The sequence below is a fragment of the Malania oleifera genome, chromosome 9 (genome assembly GCF_029873635.1).
Source record: "Malania oleifera isolate guangnan ecotype guangnan chromosome 9, ASM2987363v1, whole genome shotgun sequence".
NCBI lineage: Eukaryota > Viridiplantae > Streptophyta > Magnoliopsida > Santalales > Ximeniaceae > Malania > Malania oleifera.
Genome location: NC_080425.1, coordinates 55,013,655 through 55,039,414, shown reverse-complemented (window position 1 = coordinate 55,039,414; position 25,760 = coordinate 55,013,655). Strand labels below are relative to the sequence as shown.

The 25,760-nt window shown below is 36.0% G+C and overlaps 1 protein-coding gene across 1 annotated transcript in view; it reads left to right on the top strand.

Moving 5' to 3' along the window:
• Positions 1 to 25,760, top strand: part of LOC131164167 (uncharacterized) — a 27,193-nt gene extending 1,433 nt beyond the window's left edge. Inside the window, exons 3-10 of the mRNA XM_058121160.1 lie at positions 42 to 81; positions 17,487 to 17,665; positions 17,794 to 17,832; positions 18,159 to 18,245; positions 18,435 to 18,495; positions 20,731 to 20,855; positions 25,203 to 25,294; positions 25,423 to 25,760. Coding sequence (XP_057977143.1) covers positions 42 to 81; positions 17,487 to 17,665; positions 17,794 to 17,832; positions 18,159 to 18,245; positions 18,435 to 18,495; positions 20,731 to 20,855; positions 25,203 to 25,294; positions 25,423 to 25,537 — 738 coding nt within the window. The 3' untranslated portion in view covers positions 25,538 to 25,760. The remainder of the gene's footprint in view (positions 1 to 41; positions 82 to 17,486; positions 17,666 to 17,793; positions 17,833 to 18,158; positions 18,246 to 18,434; positions 18,496 to 20,730; positions 20,856 to 25,202; positions 25,295 to 25,422) is intronic.

Genomic DNA, 25,760 nt, shown 5'->3' with positions numbered 1-25,760 from the left:
TTTTTCTTTTGTTTTTGTGTTTTTTTTTTTTACCTTGTCAGATTATGTTGAAGCCACAGGAGAAGGTCATCGCCAGGCCTGGTAAATACCATAGCATATGGTCCCTATCTATAATATAAACTTTAATTTGATTGACTAATTTTGTTGTTTGTTCACTTTTGGAAGAATATGTGTACATATTACCCTTCCACTGAAAGCTTAGAGCTAGTTTGGTATCGTTGTTATTTTCTGTTTTCTATTTTTGTTTTTGCACAGTAAAGAAATAGATTATAAAAACGCGTTTGTTTATGTTGTCTATTTTCTGTTTCTGTTGCCGGTTTTTAGCTATTTGCTAAGAAACTAAAAACCAAATTTTATAGTTTTCAGTTGTTTTGGAAACCTATTGTCAAAAATTTTAATATCCAGAAATAGCGAGGGAATTTGTCATGTCCTCGTCGAAACTTCTTCTTGAAGAATCTGAACTTCTTTCTTCTTCTGGGATCTTTTCTGAAGCGCTTGTCAGAACCATAGTCTTTGAAGTGTTTCTTCTTTTTAGGACTATAGATGCAATCATTTTCTTTGCATTTGATATGCAAATAAGGCTTCTTGCATTGCTTTGTAAACTTATGATTCTGTTTCAACATTTTTGAGAATAACTGGTGTGTATCACATAATTTTTCAAGAGCAGAAAGGGCCAGCTGATGAATTTCCCAATTGAGATATCTCTGAGTGGTCGTGAGAGAGATACAATCTTTCTCTGTAAATCTGGCTGGATGTCTTCTGGTAAAGAATTAATATAAACTTGTCTGAGATTATCATCATTAAATCCACCAAGAAGATAATATTGCTTGGACATTCTTTGATAGTGAAAATCAAGATCTTTTCTTTTCAAGGAGCAGCATCTCATTTCAAAATACTCTTGTCTAACTTCATTAGCATGAGTATCTGGATCTCCAATAAATTCTCGATAAAGCGTTCCCAAAGCATAGGAGGGAGTCTGGGATTTAATGAACGTTACCTGTCTATATTCACCAAGACTTTGAAACCAGTCCCTTAAAGTTCTAGTAAATCTGGATGTGAATTCAATGAAAACTGTTTCTAAAGTGTTCCCAGGCTTGGAAAGTTGAAGGTCAATCCATGCACCAAATTCACCAATTCGATCTCTCCATTTAATTGGAGGTAATCCATCAAAAGAGAACCAAGAACCATTGGTTGAATGATGAGGAACTGAATGATGAGTAGTTGAAGTAGCCTCAGTAGGTTCTTCCACAATGGGGACTGTGGTGTCAGTTTCTTCATGAAATTCTTGTGTTTTGGATGATCCGGGATCAGTAGGAGATGCCATCAACATATTGGTGAGATCAGTAATCTCTTGATCTGAGGAGGACAATGTTTCAGTGGAAACATCACTGTTATCATCAGTGGGTAATTCAGGGACAAAGTCAGCAAACAGAGATGGAGATTGATCAGGTGGTAAAAATGGGCTCTTGAGTTTTTGATCATTAGGCTCAGAGGGCAAGGGTTTTGCCGGAATTGGAGATCTTGGAGGAATGGGTGTTGGTGGAATAAGAGAATGTCTCTTAAAGATCTTAGCGGTGGATTTAAAATGTTTGGAATAATCTGATTGGTAGGATGGAGTTGGTGGTGACTGAGGAATCAAAGAGTAAGGTGAGTATATGGAAAAGCTTTAGGAATATAGGTAGTTGGGGGAAATGGATGATGATCTCGTTCTATCTGAGATAGTTGGTCTTTAAGCCTTCTGATTTCTGCTTCTTTTTCATTAGACATGGATCCATAATATCCTGCAGAAATAAATTGCCTAAGCTCAGCATCAAGATTATCAATTCTTCTTTTGAGATCAGCATACATAGGCTCGATTCTGGAATCAAGGTGGCCAAATCGTTGGTCCATCTGAGTGCCATGATGTAAAAGCTTATCAACCTTGTGATCAATGGCAGATAAAGTTGTATTCTGGGATCTGGCATTCTGAGTTTGCCAATTCAGAACTTGTTCAACCTGTGAGGGAAGTTTTCTGGAACCGTCTGGTTGGACTTCAGAGGGTTGGATGAAAGGTCTGGTACGAAGGTTGGAGTTTGTATATGATCTTGGTTCCAAGGGAGGAAATTGTTTGTCATATGGAGAGGCCATGAAATAGGGAATTGGTTGTGAATGGGGCAGTTTAGGCACTGGAGTTTGGTAAGGATCTAGATCAGGTTCTTCTGGAGGAAGAAGTCTTTCTTCACGAAGAATCTCAATGGCTCTGTCATAGATCCATAAGGGCTTAGGTTTAGGATCCGAGCGTCGGATTCCTATCCAGGGGCTATTTGAATCATCAGGTTTTTTGTGAGGTGGAAATGGCTTACAGGACGGCTTGGTTTCCTTTTGCTGTGATTTATGACAATCACAATCTGGATCGCACATCGAAGGATCAACGTCCCAAATGAAATGTCCTTCAATTTTATCAGTGTAGATGGGGGATCCGTCTGCTTCAACGCTGCTTACAGGAATGTCTTTCTCAAAAGTTACATGCTTTATCTTCAATGATTGGAACACCGGAGGAGTACTGGATGAAGCCGTATCTTTTGGGTTGAACACCGTCTTTACCGTTCCATCTGGAAGTCTTTGAAACTTGGGATCTGAGAGATGGATGAGTGTCGATTGTTGATGAAGTTGCTCATAACTGGAAATCCACTCTAGAGGAATGAGTTGCTTTAATTCTTCTCTAGGAATTTGCCGTGGAATTTGGAGAATAGTGGGAACATCATCTTCTCTTTCAGCAGTGATCAGGATTGTGTCTTCAGATTGTCCTCGAAGGGGAAGATCTACAGTATGATCTTGAAGTCTATAGATCAGTTGATGATGAAGAGTAGCCATGTAGGCTGAAGAAACCTGCGGAGCACCAATAATCTGAAGCTGAACTTTTATGCAATTCCTTAGATTTTTATCTCTTAGAGGAATATTGAAATTGGGAAAGAACGTGAGACAGACGCTACCAGCTTGAAAAGTGGTAAGCGAAGTTCCAATAGCCGCATGCTCATACTGAGTGTAGGTAGTATTGAGAAGAGTAATCCTGGCTGTGACAGGAAGTCCTTTACAAAATACTTCTTAGTATTTTTTAATTGTCATGTCCGATAAAATTTTTTTTGTAAAGTAAATTTTGAAAGTAGAAAAATTAAGTAATTTAATTATAATAAATGTTATTTTTGTTATAGCAATTTTTTAATGTATATTATTTGTAATTTTATTATTTAATTATATTTTTATAATATTATTTGATTTAAAGATGAAAAATGAGCATTTTTTAATTAAGTTTTTAATTTATATTAATTTTTATAAATGTTAATCAAACAGGTTGTTGCTTTTTTGTTTTTTGTTTTTGTTTCTAGTTTTTGGTTTTTGTTTCTCTAATTTTTGATAGTGATACCAAACAACTCCTTAGCATTCCTTCTTTGGATTTCAAAATACCCTTACATATAATGATAATAAAACATTTCTATTGACTATATCTTGGTCTATGACATGCCTTTATTTGATATTTTAACGAGCCATTGTCAAAATTTCTGAATTTCACAAACAAATAGATGTTGCTTAAGTTAGTTAAAGCATACCATTCAAATGTCAAAAACATAAATAATATGAAAGTACAGTTCATGAGTATGCAAATGTCAATCAAATGGAGTTCTTTCTTAGTCTTATTCTTTTTCATTTTTCCGCGGTTTAATTTGGACCAATTTTTTTTCAAGGTTTTCTTTTTTAGTGTGTTCTTTATTCTTCTTCCTTTTTTCTTTCCTGTTTAATTTGGAATGATTTTGTTTTGAAGTTTTCTTTTGAGTGTGGATAAAGAAAAATTAAGTACCTATTTGGAATTTCCCCGTATGAAAATGAGCATGCTGCATTTGAAACTGATTTCAACCAACTATATTGTTTATGTTACAAAACTTGTTTTAGTGCATATATAGGTTGTCATATGTTGACTTGGCATCTGTTTAGTTGGCATTGTTCTGTATAAAAAGGTTTTCTTGTGAAATTGTTATGATAGATCATAGATGCAACTATGATATCATAGCTTATTGTGATTACTCACATTTTTTAGACTAAAATTATCCACATTCACCATTACAAATTAAGGGTCTGTTTGGTATCGTTGTTGTTTTCTATTTTCTATTTTTGTTTCTCCATAGTGAAGAAACAAATTATAAAACGTACTTGTTTAGGGTCTGTTTGGTATCGTTGTTGTTTTGTGTTTTTTGTTTTTGTTTCTCCATAGTGAAAAAATAGATTGTAAAATTACGTTTGTTTTGGTTATCAGTTTTCTGTTCTGTTGCCGGTTTTCAGTTGTTTGCCAAAAACTGAAAACTAAATTTTATGGTTTTTAGTTATTTTGGTAACTTGTTGCTAGAAATTTTAATATCCAGAAATATTTTTTTTTGGATTAAATTATTCATTTTATAAACTTTTAAATTAAAATCAAAATTAAATGATCATATAAATTTAAAATTTTAAATATAATTAAAATAAAAATATACATGAATTTTAGAAAATAATAATAAAGCCAATTTCAAAATACTTTTACTATTTTTCAATTGTCATGTCCAGTAAAAATTTTTTTGTAAGGTAAATTTTGAAAGTAGAACAATTAAGTAAAATAATTATAATAACTTTTTTTTATTATAGTAAATTTTTTATGTGTATTATTTGTAATTTTATTATTTTAATCATATTTTTATAATATTTTGATTAAAAGATGAAAATGAGCATTTTTTAATTAAACTTTTAATTTGTATTAGTTTTATAAATGTTAAAATAGGTTGCCAGTTTCTAGTTTTTAATTTCTGTTTTTGGTTTTTGGTTTTTGTTTCCCTAATTTTTGACCGTGATACCAATCGATCCCTTAAGTCGTTAGTTTTCTGTTTCTATTGCCAGTTTCAACTGTTTGTCAAAAAATTGAAAACCAAATTTTGTGGTTTTTAGTTGTTTTGGCAACTTATTGCTACAAATTTTAATATTCTGATTAATTTTTTTGGATTAAATTATTCACTTTATACACTTCTAAATTGAAATCAAAATTAAATGATGATATGAATTTAAATATAATTAAAATAAAAATATACATAATTTTCAAAAATTAATGATAAAGCCAATTACAAAGTACTTCTACTATTTTTCTATTGTCTTGTCCAACAATGTTTTTATTGTAAAGTAAATTTTGAAAGTAGAATAAGTAAAATAATTATAGTAAACTTATTTTTATTATAATAATTTTTAATATCTATTATCTGTAATTTTATTATTTTAATCATGTTTTTATAATATTATTTGATTTAAAGATAAAAATGAGCATTTTTGAATTAAAATTTTAATTTGTATTAGTTTTATAAATATTAACCAAACAGGTTGTTGATTTCTAATTTTAGTATCTATTTATGGTTTTTGGTTTTCAGGTCTGATTTTTTGTTTCTCTAATTTTTGATAGTGATACGAAGCGGCCCCTAAATTACTTGTGATGAACAAAGCATTGATTTATGAAACCAGTTGAGTGAATTCTGGCAGAAATGATGTCTCAAATAATTATTATTTCTGGCATCCTTTCGGCCATTGATTTTGTTTAAGAATTATTATTTTTTGGCATCCCCTCTGCTGTTGATTTCGTTTAGGACTTTGAGTTATGTTTTGTGCAACAATTTTTATTAATCAGCGAGGAGACAATTCATTAAAGGATTCTAAGGGGGTGCCCCAAATTACAAATGGAAACTGCCAGGACTAGGAAAACAGAGAGAGAAAAAATACAAGGTATCACCTGTATGACAGGAGTAAAGTATTGTAGAAGTATCCAGTGTATTCAATCTGTTGAAGCATCTAGCAAGGGAAGTAAGCTATCTATCTTAAAGAGTTGTAAATGATGTAGCTGTTCCTTCAAAGGCTCTTCTGTTCTTTTTCCTTCTGCTTGACCCAAAAATGGTGCAAGGGATCAAGGTCAAGGCTTTTCTCGTGTCCTTGCCTGTTTGAATGCCTTTCAAGCTCGTATATCTTTCTCCACAGTTTAAACGGGGTTTGATCCATACATTCAGCATTTTCTTCTCACACATCATTTATTCACCATGATCTCCCCCTTTTCTGTAAATTATTGATGGTAAGGTTCATGGCTTTAAAAATTCATTTGTTTTGCCGAAATTTCAAATGAAATTTTGGATTTTTGGATGAATTGACACAAACCAATATGCAATATCTTTTCTGCAAGTTTTGGCTGAAATTTTAAATATTTATGGTTAAAACTGAAGAACAGGAAGCAAAATTTGGAGGGAGGGGTGTCATTTTGTTTCTAAATTCTTCGCAATCATCTAGTTTAGTATTTACCAGAGTTTCATTATAATTTTCATAATTTCCTTTGATTATCTGGCATTTCTTTAAATCAGATTGAAAATTATTTTGAAATTGAAAGCTCTTTTGGAATTTCAATAATTGGGAGCCTTGAAATTTCCGTCAAAAAATTGAAATTTTAGTCGTTGGTAAGAAGTCTTTCCATAGCTATTTCCCAAGTAACAAATGCAGCTTTAGTTTGGGTTGGTATTTTCCAAATAGCCTTTCAGGGTCAGTTGACACTGCAGCATCAGTGTTTGGACTGTTCAGCTCCTCCTTATAAAGGGAACCGACCTTGTAACAACCATTTTTTCTCATACTTCTTGAACTGACACTTCTCCTTTACCTATATGCAATGCATTTCATCTTCAAGACAATATAAGAAATATAGTGAATTCCAGTTCTCCTGATGTGTTTGTTCATAATATCATTTAGAGTTCTAAATGAGTATTGCTCAAAATTAGAAAATACTATTTTTATAGTATTATATTTTGATCTATGTTTTTAAATTTGATATCAATTATAATTTTGTGGCTAATATCTGAGTTCGATTTTGCATAAAATTTGGAAGTCTAAAAGCTTTCATTCATATCCTTTTGGTTGTTGGCTTAATTTCGGTTTTCTTTTTGTATTAGCTTTGTTTTTTTTTTTTTTCCCCTTTCAGGATCTCACATCCTATTTGTACATCATTTTATCTTAATGAACTTCTCTTTTTATAAAAAAAAGCTTTATTTTGAAAAAAAGAGAAACATTTATGAAGAAACAAATTTATTTGTGAGTTTTCAAATCTTTAATTTCAAGGAAACTTTGTTCTGTATTTAAAATTTGACAAATTTTGAGATTTTAATAAATTTCAAACATTTTTTGGAATATTTTACTGATTTTTTTTTGAGACAGAAATTTTCCACCATTATAATTCAAGGTTGGTGGAAAGCATAGATTTTGATGGAAATTTCTACATTTTAGTTGACATCTAAGACCATGATTACAACAAATCTCTTTGGTTAGTACCATCTTTTGTTTCAATTGGTCAATTACCACCCCGACTTCAACTAAAGCAATGAGAAATACCATGTTCTATAGATGTTAATTGACAATAATGATTGTGTGGCTAGATTATAAATTGTATACTGCCCTTCATGGATATTAATCTCTTTGGTTAGTACCATCTTTTGTTCCAAGTGGTCTATTACCACTCTGACTTCAACTAAAGCAATGAGAAACACCATGTTCTATTGGTGTTAATTAACATGAATGATTGTGCGCCTAGATTATAAATTGTATTCTGCACTTCGTGGATATTAATTTTGTTATGTTTTGTGTGAAAGAGAAGAAATAATATTTACATGTGTTCTTTAATGACCTTGAAAAGCTCATGATGGTTATACAATGGGTCCTTAAAGTGATAATATAATAACTTTAAGAAAAGAAATGGGTGAGACAATGCTGCATCTTGTGCCTTTTTGTATTGGTTGTGGACAAGCATAGTGGATATGCGCAAGGTGAAGTTTCATGGTATGCATTATTTGCTGGTGACGTAGTGATAGCTGAGGAGAATAGATAATGAAACATTTCCAAACTATAATTCCAGAGAGATGGAAAGCTTTTAGATAAAGTAAATAGGACCAGGACAAAGCAGATGGAATGTGGCTTTAGTAATGATAGGCAAGGAAATAATGGAATAATTTGCATTAGCAGTAAGAGGTGTCTGAAGATTATTCCTTATGTATCCTAGGATCAGCAATCTGATGGAAAGATTGGGTGGGATATTTTACAATTTTGAAGCGTGGTTGTTAAACTTGAATGCTTATATGGAGTGTAGGTGATCAAAGAATATCTTTTCATACTATTATAGTAAGACTATGTTAGATGGCTGTATGACTTTCCATTTTTCTATGGATTAGAATATTTTTGTGAGTATAACAAAAATATTTCAAGAATGCATGTAGTCAAAACAAGGATGTGGAAATGTATGTGAATGGTAAGACAAAAACGTAGAAAGAAATGATTACTTATGTCATGACATAGGGTGTCCTTCTAAATGAAGATAAAAGAACTGGTTATGATGGTTGAGGTGCAAGCAAAGGAGACTAGTGGAATAGATGCACAAGTAATGAAGAGGAATTGGATAGTTTGTCAATAAAGCTTGGTGTTTGGTATATGTTTCTCTTGGGGTTGATTGGGTTGTGACTGATAAGGTGGAGAAGGATCTAATTGTGTGGAAGGGGTTGCCATTGATCTAGAAAGTCGGAAATGTGATGTGTTACCTTGTTGGCACTGTTTTGGATTATTTGGAGAGAGCAATGCAAGGGCTTTTTATTGGTTTGGTTCACTGGGAGGTTGATGGTTTTGAATTTTTTCTTCTGAAATTTCAGATTTTGGGATGGTTAAAAAAGAAATCAAGATTCAAGTTCTTTTTTGAAAAATTTTGGCCAAATTTTTGGATATGCTGGCCTAAATTTCTGACATTCCTCTTCAAATCAAAATGGAAATTCTTATTGAAATTTCATAAATTGAGCCTTCAAATTTTATTCCTTGGGAGGCTCCTTGGGCCTGAGCTATATCATGGGGGTATTTCACCATTTCCACCCCCATCCCATACTCCTCCTTACCCTTTCCTCAAGTTTTGAACTTGAGGCCTCCAATATGGAAACCTTATGCTCTAACCATTGGGATTCCGGGGGGACCATGCATGGGCGTTTCATGGGATAAAAGCTACACTAGAAATGGTGAAAATGGTTTAATTGTCTTCTTTTTGGATCAGTGGAGCATATTGCGAGAGTTCTTTTAATGAAAAGTTTACTCTTGCTTTAATAAATGCATGAAGTCATGAATTGAGGAGCTGAAAAAAAAATTGAAAGGAGATGACGGATTTTATACGAAGATATGATCAAAACAGTATACAACCAGTATACAAAAGGGAAAAAATTTAAAAGCAAGGTGAAAGGAATGGATGAGGATTAGGGAAAAGCAGACACTATAATGAACCTAAGACCAATAAGAACTTATTATAGGAGATGTGACCAAATTCCTTGGTACTTTATCACCAAAACGGATGCATGGGTATGGGTATGACACTAACTGCTTATTCTGTGTTGCTCAATTCATTCAAGAATGCTTCCTGGTTCCATTCCTTCTAGTTTTCCCAGAAAATTGCTGAAGGAAGAAAATTCATACCCAACGTTTGAACCCTGTTCAAACTTCCTAACTTTCATTCATACCTAACTTTTGCATGATGTGTCACTAGTCACCACCAACCCTGTTTAAGGTTTTCTAGTGTTAACATCTTCCATAAGGATTTGTTATGCTCCTTCTCTGTATATTCTTTTCTTCAATGAGATCTCTTCTTTTCTATTCCAAAGGAGAAAAAAAATGTGTGCATGAGGGTGTTGTCTAGTTGAAGAAGCATACCTTTAGGGAATTTGTGTGCACCATATAGTTTTGTAAGAAAATTGAAGCCTGCTAAGAGTAGTGCCTTGACAAAGTAGATGACTTTGTCTATACTTAACAGAGATTTAACTTGTCAATAGGGCTATACCATTGGTCTCCAACTACGGTGTCACATGGCAGCGGACTTCCAAGGCCACAAGGGATCACCCTTGCCATAATCTGCGTAAAATGTGTCACTTACATCGAATTGTGTCCATAGGCATCCCCATCCATGGAAACACTCCAATGTTTAATTCAATAGTGAAGTCTTATGGCATGGTAACCCTAGTTCTCATTGAGATTGTCATTGTGGAGCCATGACTTGAACAATAAGTGTGTTGAACTCACATTCCACAAGCATTGAGGGCAGTTCTCATCCCCTAAAGTACAATCCTCTTGTAAAAGTACTCATGGCTTACATACAAAAGGATCTACGTCCCTTGATAATCCAATTAGGAGATGATACCACCCAAGAGTATACCAAGGGCCTACAAGGGTGAACAAGACAATCTCCAGGTTGAGAGTGACACACAACTTCATTCTGCAATGAGTCGTTCATGGGGCCCCAACTCCCACATGGAAGCCCAAGATCAAAAGCCTGCCCCTAAGTGCTACTTAAGATGCTCACTTAGTGTCCAAAAGGACACCAGGGAGGTAGGGTGCTCATATGGTGTTCCCCCTAGAATGATCTATCCGTCGCATTTTCGTTCACGTACGAGGAATTAGTGGATCTAATATTCATACATCACAACTCTAGAATGTCACCATGATAAATGTTTGGATCCACCACAACATCACAGTGACATTCAAGATGCTCCCTTCGACATTTTTATGATCAAATTTATGTTAACCAAAGTTCTTTCCACAACCCATTCAATATGAACACCATATCCTTCCAAAGTTACCCAACGAGCCATATGACATGTCATGGATACAAGAATGTAGCACTGTGACATCTTTGTGCACTCAATCCCATCAACGTCCATATTGATTAGAACAACCACATATGTCTTCTACTAGAATTTCTATAACCCAATTAAGAACTCTTGAAACAATTGAGCCCTTACGACCCAACTCTTCACAACATGTTGACTCCCATGGTAGACTTGAACTCGATTATCATTTGAAGACTTTTGTTGAACACATTCCTAAACACAAAACGCTCTTTCTAACTTGGATCCAAACTAATATTCAACTTTCTCTAAAAACCATCTTTTGAACTCTAATTCTTCAATGAAGCTTTGACACCCAATTATATTTTCAAATTCATTAGCCACCCATAGTACCTCGAGTTTTGAAGATAGAAAACACTTCTCCAAGAACATCTCACTAACCCTTGATATGGATCCACATTTTGTCCTCGTCCCTTAGAAATTCAAACTCTCTCACAAAAGTGTAGAGAAGAGGTGTCATCTAGTTCAACAAAGCAAACTCCTTCCTAAAGTTTGCCTCACTTTTGAAATCAGTCGAAACCCGTACTTGTTTCGCTAAAAGGAATCTTCATACTCGAAATTCCATTCTAGTTGTGATTCTTTTCTCAAAGTCTTCCTTTGAGATCCTTTTCCAAATGCACACAACTAGTTTGTTACTCATTCTCTTTGTTCGTGAAGAAGTTCATCGTCTCTTACCTCTTCCCATCAAGGCTCATTTCCAACATTGCACTTTGAGGATAACTAACATCCGGAAGGCTCTTCAAATTTAGCAATCTCATAAATTTGGGGCTAGTAGACCAAGTACGGCGTCATAGATCATTCATTCCACCTGATGATGGGTCTACACCCTAAAATCTCTTAAAGTGTGACCAATCTTATACATTTGGGGGTTCCACATCCACCAAACTTCCCAAAGCATGCCCAATATTCACATGATCACCCAATTCAAAGGTCGATCATTTGGTTTACACGACCATCAAATAGGTACTCAAATTCCATATGTGAAGCCACAAGGTTTAAAAGTTTAGCTTCCACTTCGAGTTCCAACATTGCACTTTGAGGATAACTAACATTCGAAAGGCTCTTCAAATTTAACGATCTTATAAATTTGGGGCTAGTAGATCAAGTACGGCGTCATAGATCATTCATTCCACCCGATGATGGGTCTGCACCCTAAAGTCTCTTAAAGTGTGACCAATCTTATACATTTGGGGTTCCACATCCACCAAACTTCCCAAGGCATGCCCAATGTTCACATGATCACCCAATTCAAAGGTTGGTCATTTGGTTTACACAACCATCAAATAGGTACTCAAATTCCATATGTGAAACCACAAGGTTAATAGTTTAGCTTCCACTTTGAGTTCCAGTACTCAATATCATTTTTAGACTTCCATGTCCTTTGGCATTCAAGTATGAAACCCCAGTAGGCACTCGATATTCAAATTTCAATTGTCCTTTGACAATCCTGTCTTAATCACCATCCATCATAGCTAACTTTGATACCATTGCCCTTTGGATTTTACCGTGCTCTAAGTCAATTTTACCATTTGAATGAACAACCCTCTAGCCAAGTTGCATTGGAAGTAACTTGCATGATAACAAAAACAACAAAGGCCCTTTGGGCACATGTGCCCTCTGGCAACATGGCTTAAATGCTTTATGACAAACCAAATCCCAATGCCCTCTAGCATGGGTAAAGCTAAGGCCTGCGAGCCAATGATGCACAAGTGCTCAACTGTCATTTCTACGAAGGCGGTCCTCATCCAATTTCCAATGGAACACAAATCATAAGGATCTCTTTGGGTTCTAATGAAGTCCTCTAAGCAACATTCATGGCCTTCGAGTCCACACCCTATTGGATTTTTGTCACCATTGTGACCAACATAGAGCCGCACTTATGTGGCTCAAAGATTATGTCTCATGGCTTTTTCACGATTCTTACCTTCCCATAGCTCCAAGAATCTCACCTCCCTCTATGGGCTTTGAACTTCCCAAGATCAGTTAAAGAAACCTTTGGCAAAACTCTTGCAATCGCCCCCTTCCACTAGATCCAAGAATATCACCTTTGGCTATAGAACAAGGACACCACAATATCTCATGGATGTTCGAACTCAAGGACCAATCAATATAGGAGAACTCTTATATTGTGGTCTCAATACCCGACCCAAGGCACAGGGTATTTACTCCATCTTATTTTCCATAAATCAACCCTTATCCCCACATCAAGGGTATAAGGTACAATCAAGCATCTTGAATTCCACAAGATATTCTACCATAGGTCAGATTCAGCCTCAGTAACCTAACGAGTCACTTGATACGAGGGGAGAGAGGAGAGAGTGACTAGCACTCAAAGGCATATTGATCCTTCCACCACTCAATTTTATATGTTGAATACCCACAAGAGAATTGATACCCCCAGTATCAATCTCGTTTCAATGCTCAATGGAGAGACCTACTTTGATCCCAATTGTCTTAGCGTGGGAGGCTTCCAAGGTCACAAGGGATCACTCTTTCCTTAATTTGCCTAAAATGTGGCGGAGTCATGCCCATGTAGTAGCATGATTACACCATGTCCTATCTAAACATCCTTGACTCATTCATGGAAACACTCCAATGTTCAATTTGGTGGTCAAGTCTTACAACATGACAACTATAGTTCCAACTAAGATTGTCATAGAGGAATCAGGACTTGAACATTGAACTCACATTCCACAAGCACGAGGGTAACTCCCATCCCCCACAAAACAATCCTCGTGTAATAGCACCCATCAACTACCACTCACTGACCAGGGTTAAAGGAAGTGAAAGCATACATTATTTGAGTCAAACATATAAAGAGTCAATGTCCCTTAATAGTCCAATTAGGTATGAGACGACACCACCCAAGAGTATATCCAAAGGCCAACATGGGTGAACATCACAACTCCTGGATCAATAGTGATGTGTGGCTTCATTCCCCAGTGAATTGTCCATGGGGCTTCTAATCCTGCATGGAAGCCTGAGACACCCCTTGAGGATATCAAGAGTGCACACCCGAGCACTCCCAAGATGCTTAATGCCCAAGAGGATATTGTGAGAGGTAGGTTGGTGACCTAGTGTTCTTCCTAGAATGATCTCTCCCTTACATTCTTGTTCACGTACTAGTATCATTCATGTGTCTAATGTTCGTACATCATAGCTTGAGAACACCACCATAATAATTGTTCTAATCCACCGCAATGTCATAGCGTCATTCAAGATGTATCCTATTACATTTCCATAATTGAATCCATGTTAACTAAAGTTTTTTCTTGAATCCATGTTAACCAAAGTTCCTTCTTGAATCCATGTTAACTAAAGTTCCTTCCAAAATCCATCCGACATGAACATTGTATCCTTCCAAGGTTTGTCCAACAAGCCATTTGACATTTGTTGTGGGTACAAGAATGTAGCAGTGTGACATGCAAATATTAAATTTCAATAAAAAATTGAAGAATATGTGTAAATTATGTTTTTTGGGGATATAAGCAACAATTGGGTTGCCATATGATTGTATTGTTATCTGTTGTGTTTTTGTGGTTCATATACTTGATGGAGTGCATAAACTAAGAAAGAAAACATATTTGAAATTACTTGTGCAGAGGAGCTCAAGAGCAGTAGTAAGCCATCGACTGATTGGCCAAATCAGTCGACTGATTAATCCAGAATGCAGACAATTACATTCTGTTTGAATTAGTCGACTGATTTGCTCGGAGCAGCGAGACTGATTTCAAAATTTGAATGTGAGCATTAATATGGTTGGGTGTTTGGAGGGAAGCCTCCAAAGTGTTTATAAATATATCATTTTGGGTATATTTTGAGTGTGAAAGATCATTGTATTGTATTGTGTTCTTTGACATTCTCATAGTGAAAACCTTTGCCGATTGCTTCCATGGATGTAGGCTTTGCACGTAAATCTTGTGTTAAGTTTTGCTTTTAGATATACTGCGTGTGTGTGTTCCATATTCATTCTTCATTGTTTGCTGCGTTTAAATTCCGCTGTGCATTTCTTAGTTCATTCACAACATTATCCTCCCTTAAGGCCATGTGTGAAACCTTTTGGCCTGGTTATAGCACTAGAGGAGAGGGTGTGATCAAATTTACAAACAATTGTAATTACAAAATGAAGCATGGAAGGGGTGTTATAAAATTTATGAACAATTCTAACTACAAGAATGAATCATGGAGCAATCACACAAAACAGAGTAAAGAAAATAGCAAAAACAATAAAATGCAATGTGTTTATAGTCATTCGGTCCCAAGTAACCTTCGTCTACAGCCCAAGAAGCTCACTTAGGTATCCCTCTAGTAAATTAAACAACACATGTGCACTTGGCACTCATATCCTCGATCCAATGTAACAACCAAATATTCAATACTCAATGCAACTTAAAGTAATAAAGCAAGTATAAGTTATATTCAAGACATCACAATAAACTTGCTCAAGGTAGATGCTTATGAAGTACTTGAGATTGTGTCAAAGCTGTTGATGTATGACTGGGAGAATGCGTGAATAAAACGAAAAAAAGATTAGTATAGCTTATAGGAAATAGATTATACGAAAGAACTATTATTTTTGCTATTTGAGAGTGGGCCTTCGATTAATAGTAAGGTTGCTCCTTTGTGACCGGTTGGTCATGGGTTCGAGTCCAAGCAAAGTCTACATAAAAGTAGGGGTAATGCTGCGTACATTGTGATGACCCTCCCCTTACCCTCGCAAAGTGGGGAGCCTTGTGGTCTGGGGGCTGTTATTGTTGCCACAGCAGTCAAAAGCGCGCCTGAGGCACTCCTAGGTGCGAGGCGCAGTGGGGTGATGAGGCTAGCACCTCATCAAGGTTGAGGCGAGGCGACCTTCAAGAGGCACAGGCAGGCGCACTGAGGCTCTAGGAGCAGTGAGTCACACCTCTGATATCTGACATTTTAACTTCATTTTTTTTAACATTTTAAGAAAGAAAACATAGCCAGACTCGAACCAGCCTTAGCCTTAGCCTTAGCCCTAGCCCTAGCCTCTAGCCCTAGCCAGAGGCTTTGACTCAAACCAGCAGGTCCAGGCTTCGTCTTCACGTCTTTGAGCCTTCACCAGCCAGAGAGCCATCGCAGGAGCCCTTCGTCTTCGAGGTTCGAGCCTTCGAACCAGCACTATCTTCGTCCTCAAGCCTTCGAACCAGCACGAAACACCTTCATCTTCAATCCTTCGAGTCTTCAAGCCTTCGCAAGAGCCCTTTGTCTTCGAGGTTCAAGCCTTCAAACCAGCACAACCTTTGTCTTTGAGTCTTCGAGCCTTCCTTTTGCAGAAGAGCCTTCGCCAGAGCCTTCGAACAAGTGAGAGGCTTCGAGCCATTGAGTTGTCATCGTCAGTCTTCGTGATTCGTCAGGCTGCTTCAAACTAGCAAGTCGTCTTCTTCTTGTACTTGTTCTTGTTCTTTAGTATTTTCCTATTGTTGTTGCCTTCTTCTTCAGCTCTGCTTCTTCTTTTTCAGTTCCTATTCTGCTGTTGCTTGCTGGTGGCTAGCAGGCTGCCTCTGCTCTTGGCAAGTTATAGATTAACTTGCATTAAGCCACTATGTTGATGCTTTTGGGCCTTCGGCCTGGCAATTTCATTTTCTTTCTAATTTGAAGCTTGAACTCTTGCATGTGTAATTACTTAAGTTGAACCATGTTTGTTTCACTTGGAACTTGGTACTAGTTGTCATAATTTCTATTCTTCTTCTGCTGTTGCTTGCTGGTGGCTAGCAGGCTGCCTCTGCTCTTGGCAAGTTATAGTTTAACTTGCATTAAGCCACTATGTTGATGCTTTTGGGCCTTCGACTTGGCAATTTCGTTTCCTTTCTAATTTGAAGCTTGAACTCTTGCATGTGTAATTACTTATGTTGAACTATGTTTATTTCACTTGGAGCTTGGTACTAGTTGTCATAATTTCTATGTGTTTATGATTTGGTATTGAATATTTGGCATTTTAAATTTAATATTACTATTGATGTGTTTTCATATGTCAATTACCCATCAAATAGGCATTGTGCACAAATTTGATAATTGTGCACCTCACCTTTGTGAGGCGAGCACCTTTGCCTTGGATCCAAGTACCCTTTGCGCCTCAATGTGCCTTGTGCCTTTTAACTACTATGATGCTATTGTTATTGTCAGGCACTTCAAAAGTCAATACCTGCAAATCTAAGTGTAAATCTTTCCAACTGGCCATAACATTTTCACATTTAAGATTTGCATTAGATGACATAATGAATCCTGAGATAAATATAAAATAACCAAAACATTGTATGCTACTGTTACCATTTGTCATGCATCATACCTTTTTTACTCTTTCTTTTGATATATAATGAAATCTTATTTAAGTAGAATTAAAATTATACTAGCATATAAAAGAAGAAAGGAAACTAGCAGCAGTAAGCCAGTAATGAAATCCAGAAGAGAAAAAGTTAAAGTCTTGCCTTGAGTCCAGCCAATCCAAAAGAAGAAAACAGATACAATTCAATTTATGGATAGGCATCTCATTCTTTTATTTTTTCCATTCCACAGACACACAGACGAGTGAATCTTGAAGTAGGTTGTCAAAATTTTCACCATTTGCACTTCATTTCTGACACTAATACCCTTCTAGATATTCTTTGATTCAGAGAGTGGATTGAAGTTTTGTAGTACAGTTGATTTTTATCCTTATTTGGTTGTATTTCCAGAATTTAGAACCATTAATACCTTATAATTTTTTTAAGTTATTATAATTTGGGTACTTTCTGTCTGGATAATTTCTAGGTTCCATGTGCTACACGTCTGGTTCCATCCAAATGGAAAATGTTTATCTACCTGAAAATGAAGTAGGAATGTGGCAGTGGCTTTTTGGCAAGAATGTGACCAGCATAGTTCTTCTAAATCCTGGAACAAATGATGGATTTGTTGGGATTGCAGCACCTTCTCTTGCAAGAATTCTTCCGGTTTGTATTTCAAACATTTCATACCACTGTGGATAATGATTTCTCATGCTTATAGGGATTCCTAATTATCTCTAGCGTAGTATTAATTTTACTGAATAGACCTTGTTACCTGTTTCAATTTTTTACAGATTGATTTGGCTATGTTTGGGGGAGAAATTTTATGCCAGGTAGAGCCTGATTCGTTCACTCTGGATCTTCCCCTGTTTTGTTGAATTATTGTGGTTGCATTTGGGAGTGTGCGGTTCAGATCTTGGATTTGGATTTATATGGATTTAAATGAAACTTTTAGTGCAATTTTGTATTGCATTTTATCCAAATGCACACAAATCCGAACTCCCAAACATGGGATGAATGTTATTCTTTTGTACAGGCCCCATTCTCCAGTGAGCAACTTCATATGCTCCATTGTTGTCTCTTTCAGTTTAGAAAAGTTAATTTTTCTTAATGTATTTAAGCCAGACATATATGTGACTACATTAATATTGTTTTGTAGCCAGATGCATTCCTTTGTTCCATCAATGATGTGAAAGTCAATAACCAAATTGATCATAGGGCACGTGGCATAGTTGCTGGTGCAGAGGTGAGATAATGGGGAACAATTGCTTTCTCTTCTCTTAATAAGGGGGCACTTTGCCTTTCCTATGAATTGACTTTGTTATCTATCCTGATCTTTCAGCCCTTCAGTTTCCTCAAATTTTCTTCTTAACAATAATGAAATTTTATTCTAATCTTTTTTGTCTCTCTGATGGGCATGCTAACATCATCATAGGGATTTCTGAGACAAAAGCTATCTGGCCAAGGGCTTGCATTTGTTGTTGCTGGTGGATCTGGTATGCAGTCCTGCTTCATTTTTTTTTTTTTAATTTCTAATCATGCTTCTGCTAAAATCTCTTAAGCGTCCAAGTTTGGCCCAAGTATAGGGAGAACTGAATTAGGACAGAATATGGCGAGTCCAGGTAGGCTTTCTTCAGGTTAAAATTTGGCATGGCAGGTTAAGACAAGACTTTGCATGTTTTGCTAATAGCAGCCCTGGTTTATCTACTTGGTTTTAACAATTGTACATTTTAATGTGTATTGCCCTGCAGCCTTGTGTGCAGAAAGTTTTGTGTTCGTTTTCTTTTAGTTTCTTCCTTGTTACACTTTTTCATTATTTTTTTTTCCGCATAATTATTGTTGCCTTTGGAATTCCTGACTAACATATTCTATTTCTCAGAGTTTAAGCCTACTTTCTCTGCCTTCTGAGAACTTCAGTTTAATTCTTGCTAGACAGGAAAGAATCTTAGAAGAATTTTAGGAAAATGAATTCTTTAAAGGAAGAGAACTTGGCATAAATTAGTATATCTCAATGTGCAGTGCTTTAGAGGGATGTTGTGGTTGGACCAGCAGGCTAACATGTGGAGATATTGTCATTTGGATTTGGAGTTCTGTTTCAATTTGGCACGATAATACGAACAACAAGCACATGAAACAATACCATTCCTGGAAAGTGTGGCATTTTGCGCTTGAAATAAGTATCTCGATGCTGTGAGGATTGATCAATAAATGAAATGTCTGTGGCTTTCATACAGAACTCTCTAAATTGAGTGGGTTAAATTTGACTGTAATGCATGATTGATTCAATAATAACATTTAAAATATATTTTGATATTTTAATGGAGTTTTAATCAAAAATCATTTTTTTAGACAGAAATATTCTTTATTACATTTGTTTGGACAAAAATATCATGGATCCTGTCCCATAAATGAGCTTAATGGCCTTTAAACTTTTCATCTAATCTACATCCAACTTACGTGGTGATGAAAGTAAATTCAATCCTAATCAAGCTTTTTTCTTTCCCTTTTGGCTAATTTGATTCCTAACGCCAAAGGATTCTCATGCCTATGCTATGAATACAAGGAAATCTAAATTCCTTGCGAAGTTTGACATTTCATATTTGCCCATATCAAATCTGATTACCAAACATGATCTAATTACCCTCCTTTATTATCAAACTCAGTCCAATCTACACCCACCCTATGAAAAATGAATAAAACTATTAAAGTTGTTAAGGCTTTGTCTACATTGTTGGCCCACAACCTAACAGTTTAAGTTTTTAGATATAGTGATACTCTAATATGGTGTCAGAGTTGGTTGCAGGAGGTCTGGGGTCTAGTCTTGTTGCTTGTGTTTATTTTATTTTGTTTTAAAAAATTATTGTATTCCCTGTAATGAGTGTTATATCGTGTGCTTTTCGTCCCATGTGCTGTTCAGCTGCATGTCCAGGGGAGTATTAAGGTTTGATATATATTGTTAGCCTACAGCCTAACAGCTTAAGCTTTTAGATAAAGTGGTATTCTAACAAAAGTAAATCAATTCTTGACAAACTCTCATTATCCCTTGTACCTTAGGCAATCCTTGGCTAATTTAGTTCTCAACTTCTAAAAATATTCTTTATTATGCATATATGTTTTTTGAGGGCAGAACTATATATTCTTTTTTGGGGCGCCTACAATTTGGAAAAAAGGTATATAATTTTGATTCCCCAAATTTAAAATCATAATAATATAAATAATGATAATGTCATCCTCTGATTCCTTCGACTATTCTCAAATTCTCGAATTTTCTGTTAACGATTGGTTACTTCACACTTCTATAGTTTACCCTGCTCTTAAAATTCTATTTCCCACCCCTCTAATTGGCTATGTTGGTTACATATATTGATTTGGTATTTACTATTTTATTTTCTCATGAATTGAAAATTTTTTTATGCAACTCATGTGCATCTTTACTAGTTTGTACATGTGTGTGTGTGTGTGTGTGTGTGTGTGTGTTATTGTTGTTGTTGATGTCATCATGTGCAACATCCACTTGCGGGCCCTGTGTTTTTCATATGGTTATGATTTTCTTGCTAATAGAAAATCATCCAGAAAAATATGTGCAGTGGTCAACCATAAACATTGCGGGGTTTTTGGCTTTGAATTTCCAATCCAAAAATTAATTAATGGTGCTTGTGATACGTACAATTTGCTACAAATAACTTAAGAAAAAATGTTAATTATGGGAGCTCTACTCTTTTCCTTGTTAGTTGTACAGAAGAATCTTGAGGTTGGTGAACTTCTAGCTGTTGATGTGTCTTGCATTGTGGCTGTTTCATCCACAGTCAATGTCCAAGTCAAATGTAATGCTCCCATTAGAAGGGTGGTCTTTGGGGTAAGTTGCAACTTCTATTGCACTTATTTCTTATGCCCTATTTTCTAATTTTCGTTCTTGTTTGTTGATGGAAAATCAATGATATTGTAATTTAATAGCCTCGTCACTAAAATGTGTTGTTGGTTTTATGTTTGACCCATCACTTGAGATTCCAGTTCAATTAATTTTTCTTTTTAGTGTGCAAGCCCTTGATAGTTACACATGGTCAGCATCAGTATACTCTTTGTTAGTTTAATGTTGATTTGGGGTTTGGGGGTGGTGTTGGTTATAGTTCTTGGGTATGAGCATGCAACAGGAGCAACAACAAGAGTAATGGCAGAGTAACATTTGCTTAATAGGACTTGAAACTTCCTTTACAGATTCTCTTGTGATACCCGTTAGACTTTTGTAGTCACAGATGAGCAAATCTTTTCCAGAAATAAAAGTACCTGGAACATCTATCAAGAAAAACTCGCCAAAACCAGCAGTAGGTTGGATTTTTAGCATCTCTTTAAAAAAAGATGACAAGGGTTAAAAACATGTTTTTTTCTTCAGACAAAGCCTTCAAGAAAGATTCTACAGTGCATTCTCATCTGGACATCTATGGAATATATTTCTTTTAGTAGGGACTAGCAGTGAGAGCACCACAATTAAGGAGAGAGGGAACATATGTATGTAGATGAGTCAAGGAAAAATTCTTACCAAATCCCTCTTTCATTTGTTATTGTTTTTATTCTCTTTAATTTTGTTATTACTTTTTATGTTGTCATTATTATTTTTAAATAATCACCATCATCATTATTATCTAAAACATTATTACTGCTACTGCTATCTGGGGATGCACAGTCCATTGGAAAAAATTACTGAAGGTTAAAATCTAAACCTTTTCTTGTCTTCTAGTGCATTGACTTCAGCACAAGTTTGTTAACTGACCATGAAAACACTTTACGGCTTCTTTAGAGCAGAACCTTAATCAGAATCTTGTACCTGGTGGTTGGTATTTTGGATAGAAAAAATATGTGGAGAGCAGATGAAGTTTTGGAAATTGTCAACCTTATTGAATGGGATCTACATTTTCTTGCAGCTAGGGGTGGCAAAATGGGTCCAGACCCGACAGGTCACCCGTGACCTGCCCGGTTAAAACAGGTCAATCCGAGTTCGGAGGGTGACCCATTTATTTACCTATATATATATACACATTTAACCAAAAACCCTAATTTCTTACCCACACGGACATGGCCACGCCCACTGCCCTCTGCCCACTGCCCACTGCACACCGCCTGCACCCCCAGGCCAAGATTTCAATGTCCTAAGTTCCTCTTCCGACAACCCAGCAGCACGCCGTCACCACATTCCGCAAATCCTCTTCCGGCAGCCCAGCAGCACGCTGTCGCCGCAGTCTGCAGATCCTCTCAGGTCTTGCCGTCACCTCTACTCTCATCTCACCTCTCGCTGTTGCTGGTCCCCCTCCCTCTCACTCTCTGTCCCCCTTACCCTCAGTCCCTCTCACAATCTCACATCCTCAGTCTCCCTCTCTCAGTCTCACGATCTCACGAATTATTCTCACCCTCAGTCTTCCCCTCCCTCTCACTCTCAGTCTCCCTCTCATCTCAGATCTCAATCTCCCTCAGTCCCTCTCAGTCCATCTCCAATCTGGTAATCTCCATCTGGGGTTTTTTTTTTTTCTGTTGCATTTTATGGTTTTTTTAAAGATTTAATTAATAAAATAAGAGTACTTTTCTTTTAAAAATAAATTTTAAAAAATGTAAATATATAATTATTTTTTAAACGGGTAACCCATGACCTGCTTGTGTATTAAATGGGCGGGTTAGGGTTTATATGGCCGTGACTTGTTTAACATCGACCCATTTATGACCCGATCCGTTTATGACCTGACCCATTAATAATCCGCCCGGACCCTGCTTGTGAACCTGTTTTGCCACCCCTACTTGCAGCCCCCTTGTGATTTCTTTGCATGATGTCCAGGCATGATAATCCTTGTAACACATATGGTTATGGCTATGAAGCTGCCTCAATCACAAAAAACTGTTGTGGCCTTGGAATGGCTGGACTCTACCATGATGTAAAGCCATGTAAGGTATTTGTGGGGTTAATTTTGAAAATATTAGGTCATTACTCAAATTTTATGGATCATTCTAACCAACAGCAAGGGTCCTAAAAAATTAACCTAAGTTATTTCCTTCACTGATGACCATGAGTATTTGCCTCGCCCCCCGCAACCGTTAGAAGTTAGAGTTAGTACTAAATGAACCTACGGGCTATGGGATTTCCTGATTGGACCTGAGTAAAGACTGATTAAAGCAGTGAAGGTTGTGTTCCATTGTGTGTTATCCTGAGTACAGATTTAATACAAAGATCTGGGTGAGCAGTGGTACAAAGTGGTCTTGTCCTGTCAGTTGCATGAGATTTTTTGGAGCCACTTATATAGAAGTATTTTTTTGAAAAAAATTCTTATCTGAAGAAGTGCCAAGTATTAACTGGAAAAGTACTTGAAGTCGTAATTATTGTTTGGTTTTCAAAATACACTGATAAAATAAATGGTGTATGATTTTATTATAATAATATTATAATAGATGACAAAAAATATTGTATAATTATTAAATAATTGTTAATTATGATGTTATGAAATAAACTAACATTTTTATTTATTTTTTATTAATATTTTTTTTAATTAAAATTTTAATTACTTTCTAATAAACAATTTAATGAATATTTATGTTATTAACATTTTAATATTTTAATTAACAACTTAGTTGAAATTTTAATTTTAATTAAAAGTTTAATTAATTTTTTTTAAAAAATTCTAATTAAAATTTAAATAAGATTTATAATTATTATCAAATGCTAAATTTAACATTAATGATATGTTAAAATATAATTAAATTCAACATTTTAGAGTAACTAAAATTAATTGACCAGTTAATTAAAAATTTATCATATGATCAAAATGTAATTTACTGTTAAAGCCCTCTGCTTCTTCTTCTTTAATTCCCATGGCCAAACAGTGGATTGCTACAAGCCCCTCTTCTTCTTCCTCATGATCTGGATCTCATGCTTGGCTTGTGGTTGGAATCCAGTTCTTGCCTGCGGCTGAAGGAGGGAGACAGATTGGAGTTGCCTTTCGCTGGATGGCTCAGCCAGAGGAGTGGCATTGGTGCCAGAGAGGGAGCAGCTCACCTTTGAGGACCTCAGATTTGTGGTGAGGTTGTCTCCAACAGCTGAATGAGAGATGAGCAGGGGAGGGGGTGAGAGAGAGAGAGAGAGCCAGAGCCAGAGGCAAGCGTGAGAGAAAGCAAAGAACACATCTAAATGGTGTTTCCTTTGATGCCCATCTGCCATGGTAACAGTGACCACTTGATAAGTGGTTACTGTTCCGCTACTGCTATTTGCCAGAAGTAAACCCAAGATACTTCTACAGAAGTACCTTTTTTCCCCCTAAAAAGGTGGATTTCAAAAGTACCTACACAAATGAGCACATATGATATTGTTTTCCGAACACCACTTATTGACACAAATAAAAAGCACTTTTCTAGAAATTTACTTATATTTAATGCGTTCCAAACAGGGGCTGACCAACTTCAAATTTTTAGTGAATTGTCTGCTTAAAAACATTTCATAGTTCGATGTCTGAAGTTGGGAATACAAAGTGCATGCAAACTTGCATGCCAAGTTTAAGTTCTCAACTCAGGACTGGGCCCTCATGCAAACTTGCGAGAGAGTTATTCACTGCCTTTTGGATAGAGGGAGCGAGGTAAAATCTTAAATTTCTGTGCTTGCACAGTGATATATTGGTTGTGACAGATAATATACAATTTATTCTGACCAGTCATGGCTAAATAGATTCTGTAACTTAATCCAACTTGTGCCATTTCAGCCAACCCAAATCTACAATTTGTTTTTCGTAAAAGCATTATGTTATTGTTCTCTTCTGGCTTCATATATGCACGCGCGCGTGTGCGTGTGTGCATGCGTGTGTATCTGTGCCTTTGTGCGCGTCATTTAAGTCCTTCACTCTTTTAACTATTGGAATTATTCCTGGAATTCCAGGACATTTTCATTCCTACACCTGTCTTGTATGTGAACCCTTTTGAACCATGCTTCTTCCAATTTCTGGTGATGGGCAATTCTTGGTTTTGCATGTTTAAAATGATATGGTTTCCCACATCCTATTTGGTGTTTCAACTATGAAGTAGCATAATAGATGGCGTTAATATCTGACACTTTACTAGCTTCTCAAGTAGAGGGGCATCTGGGGCTTGTTGAATTTTGCACCTTTTGTGCAGCGGCTACTATTGATCCTCATGGCATTATACGAATGACGGATGGTATAATATTCTCTCTTCACAGGGTGACAATGTGGCAACAGCTTTTCTAACAGGACCAGGCATAGTCTTTATTCAGAGTTTGCCATTTCATCGATTTTCTCAGCGTGTTGCTAGGTATATTCTAATTATTTACTCAAAAATGCTAGGCTATTTAATCAACTTTCAATTATAGTGCCTTTTATCTTCTATGTGTTTGTTTTCCTCATTTCTTGCGAGCAAACTGACTGGGCTTTGTTTTGCAGGGCGGTTACCTCCCCAAACATGAGGGAAAATCCTAAGTTCTTCATTCAGATAGCAATTTTCTTCTTTCTGGCTTATGTAGTGATTGTATCATCATTGATCTTGACCGATGTATGATCTTTTCTTGTTTGCTTTCTTTTTCTAAAGGATTTTTTTTTTTTAGTTAGTCCCATCTTTATCTTTTTTCCTTGTTTAATTTAATTCCGGTATAATCAGTTCTATAGAAGTCGTGAAAAATATTTTTGCATAGTGTCTGCTACTTTAGTCAAGTAAATGTACATCTGAAATATGAAACAAGATTTTCGTTCCCCCCAGTTTTTTGGGAGGCACCTCATGATCA